At 56.3% G+C, this 810-nt stretch overlaps 1 protein-coding gene across 1 annotated transcript in view; it reads left to right on the forward strand.

Moving 5' to 3' along the window:
- Positions 1 to 281: 281 nt before the first annotated feature.
- LOC102761162 (liver carboxylesterase 1-like) overlaps positions 282 to 810 on the forward strand; it is a 27,288-nt gene continuing 26,759 nt past the window's right edge. Inside the window, exon 1 of the mRNA XM_015570958.1 lies at positions 282 to 433. Within this exon, the coding sequence (XP_015426444.1) occupies positions 382 to 433 (52 nt within the window). The 5' untranslated portion in view covers positions 282 to 381. The remainder of the gene's footprint in view (positions 434 to 810) is intronic.

Genomic DNA, 810 nt, shown 5'->3' on the forward strand with positions numbered 1-810 from the left:
TTGTAGCCTTGTTGGGAGGACCCTGAGACCACTGCCTCCTCTTGTCTGCTGCCTTGGGAAGCTCACCGCCTGCTCAGGTTGAAGGGTCCAATGAGAAGCCCTTATGTAACAGGTTGTTTGACAACTCAGGTAACCTGAGAGCTGTGTCCAGGCTGCCTAGGAAATGGATGGTCAGCTCTGCGTGGGCGTGGCCTAGGGGCCCTGGCTGTTCCCTGAGCAGCCCTTTGGGAGACTAGAAGCTTTTGTGTTACTTCCTGATTAGGTAATAGGGTGGCGGTGGGGCGGGAGCTGCACAGGGAGCTGAGGAGCAGAGGTCACAGTCCCTGGAGGCAGAGGCACTTGCACAGAGACCTGTGGCCCAGGAACTGCTGTCCTCCCACGATGCGGTGCTTGGCTCTGGTCCTGGTCTCCTTGGTCGCTTGCACTGCTTGGGGTGAGTCTTTCTGAAATACAAATGGAACGGGGGAGGGGGCACATTTGGAAATCCGTGTCTGGTGCGAGGTGGGGGAGCTGTGTACTGACAAAACCCATGACAGGTGGGGTTCCGAAATGGTGATGGGAGTGCATCCCCGAGTTGCAGCAGACCCAGGTGTGAGGTACCGTGGAGACGGATCACCGCTCACCACATTCCTGTGCATGAGTACCTGCAGGAGCTTGTTTATTTCCCCTGCTCATTGGTCCAAATGTGGCCAAATAGTGGAGAGCGGCTTAGCAGCATGTTAACATTGACACCAAAGGCATCATGTGTCCTTAGGGCGCCTCCTTCTCTTAAATGGTGATGATGGTACACCTCCCTGGGGGGGGAGGGGA

This window comes from Myotis davidii, unplaced genomic scaffold (assembly GCF_000327345.1).
Source record: "Myotis davidii unplaced genomic scaffold, ASM32734v1 scaffold3428, whole genome shotgun sequence".
NCBI classification, from domain to species: Eukaryota; Metazoa; Chordata; class Mammalia; order Chiroptera; family Vespertilionidae; genus Myotis; species Myotis davidii.